At 42.5% G+C, this 1347-nt stretch overlaps 1 protein-coding gene across 1 annotated transcript; it reads left to right on the top strand.

Annotated features, from left to right (window-relative positions):
- Positions 1 to 11: 11 nt before the first annotated feature.
- On the top strand, positions 12 to 1336 carry LOC118748242 (solute carrier family 12 member 8-like). Its single transcript, XM_036482618.1, has 3 exons — positions 12 to 591; positions 653 to 831; positions 1130 to 1336. Exons 1-3 carry the CDS (start codon positions 43 to 45, stop codon positions 1287 to 1289), a joined length of 888 nt encoding a protein of 295 aa, XP_036338511.1. The 5' UTR covers positions 12 to 42; the 3' UTR covers positions 1290 to 1336.
- Positions 1337 to 1347: the final 11 nt, after the last annotated feature.

Genomic DNA, 1347 nt, shown 5'->3' on the forward strand with positions numbered 1-1347 from the left:
ATCATAGTGGGTGATATTAACTTTCTTGCACCCATCGTAACAATGCCTTTCTTGCTTACCTACGCTTGCATTGACTACTCCTACTTTGCTTTGGCTCAAACTTTTGACATACAAGAGCAACGTGAAGAACGCTTCCGTATACAAGCGTCAAGTCCCTCGTATGAGACGCGTCGCTATGGCTCAACGCAATCACCTGGACAGGATGGCAACGATTTGGATTTACTTTTCCCAGATCGTGTACGCCATAAAAACTTACAACAAACACCACAAAATTCACCACATCATGTGCCTTCAAATATCACATCATCTAATGCTGCTGCTATAGCAGCTGCTGCAGCGGCAGCGGCGACGGCAGCCAATCATGAGACTGAACGCAATCATATCCAACAACAACAGCATCAACTCTACGGCAGCGATACAAATGGTGTTGCTTTTCGTGATGGTTACAACAGCACAAATGCAGCCGAAGCTGGCGCGCCAGAGCAGGCTGCCGAGGATGAGGAGCCCATAGCGCCTATACGTCTGCCCATACACTCGAAGACGAAGAACTGGTATTCGCCGTTCTGCAATCGTTGGGCCTCACTTATGGGGGTACGCGGCGTACATAAGAGAATAAATTAATGAGTATTATTTATGATGTTGTTGCTTTTAGACTTTCCTGAAGTTACTCGTGATGTTGCTGGTCAACTGGTATTACGCGCTCACCTGCTACTTGGTTGTGTTCATTGTATGGTTCTATGTGGGCACAGCCAATCCGGCCGTGAAACCGGGCTTAACAGCGGAATTTAATTTCTTTGCGTGGCTTAAGAGCGTTATATTCCGGTGTTTCGGGTGAGTTAGATTAAGGTTGAATAGTTAGGTTACGGATGAAAAAACAAAAAGCTTGGCTAATTTTGTTAAGCTTAGAAAGTAATTAAAGTAAAAGGGAAGGAGTATACAACACATTTAGATTGCCAAAAAAAAGCAACTTTTATATTCGTGGCTCTCTTTGTCATTTCCAGTCGGACAACCTAACCTTTCACACGGCAACATTTTCCAAACTTTTTGGGAAATTCGCATGCTATTACAACCTTAACATCTTCCTTTTTTTAACCATACATTTTTGTTATTAACTTTGTTTCTCTTTCAGTAAACGCATACACCAGTACGAACAGGTTGTCGTAACGCCTACCTGCCCCGGCGTTGATTTCTCGCCTACACAGCTCAATGAAGAGAATGCAGATTTTTCGCAACGTAGTCGTTATCATCACTCAGCGGTGGTGGAAGGTCATCTTATTGATGATGTTTAAGATGAATTGATAAAAGCAATGCAGCGTACAATAACATTTATAAAAAAAAAATATTTAT

The sequence above is a fragment of the Rhagoletis pomonella genome, unplaced genomic scaffold (genome assembly GCF_013731165.1).
Source record: "Rhagoletis pomonella isolate Grant_MI unplaced genomic scaffold, Rhpom_1.0 Rhpom_scaffold_00013, whole genome shotgun sequence".
In the NCBI taxonomy this organism is placed as follows: domain Eukaryota; kingdom Metazoa; phylum Arthropoda; class Insecta; order Diptera; family Tephritidae; genus Rhagoletis; species Rhagoletis pomonella.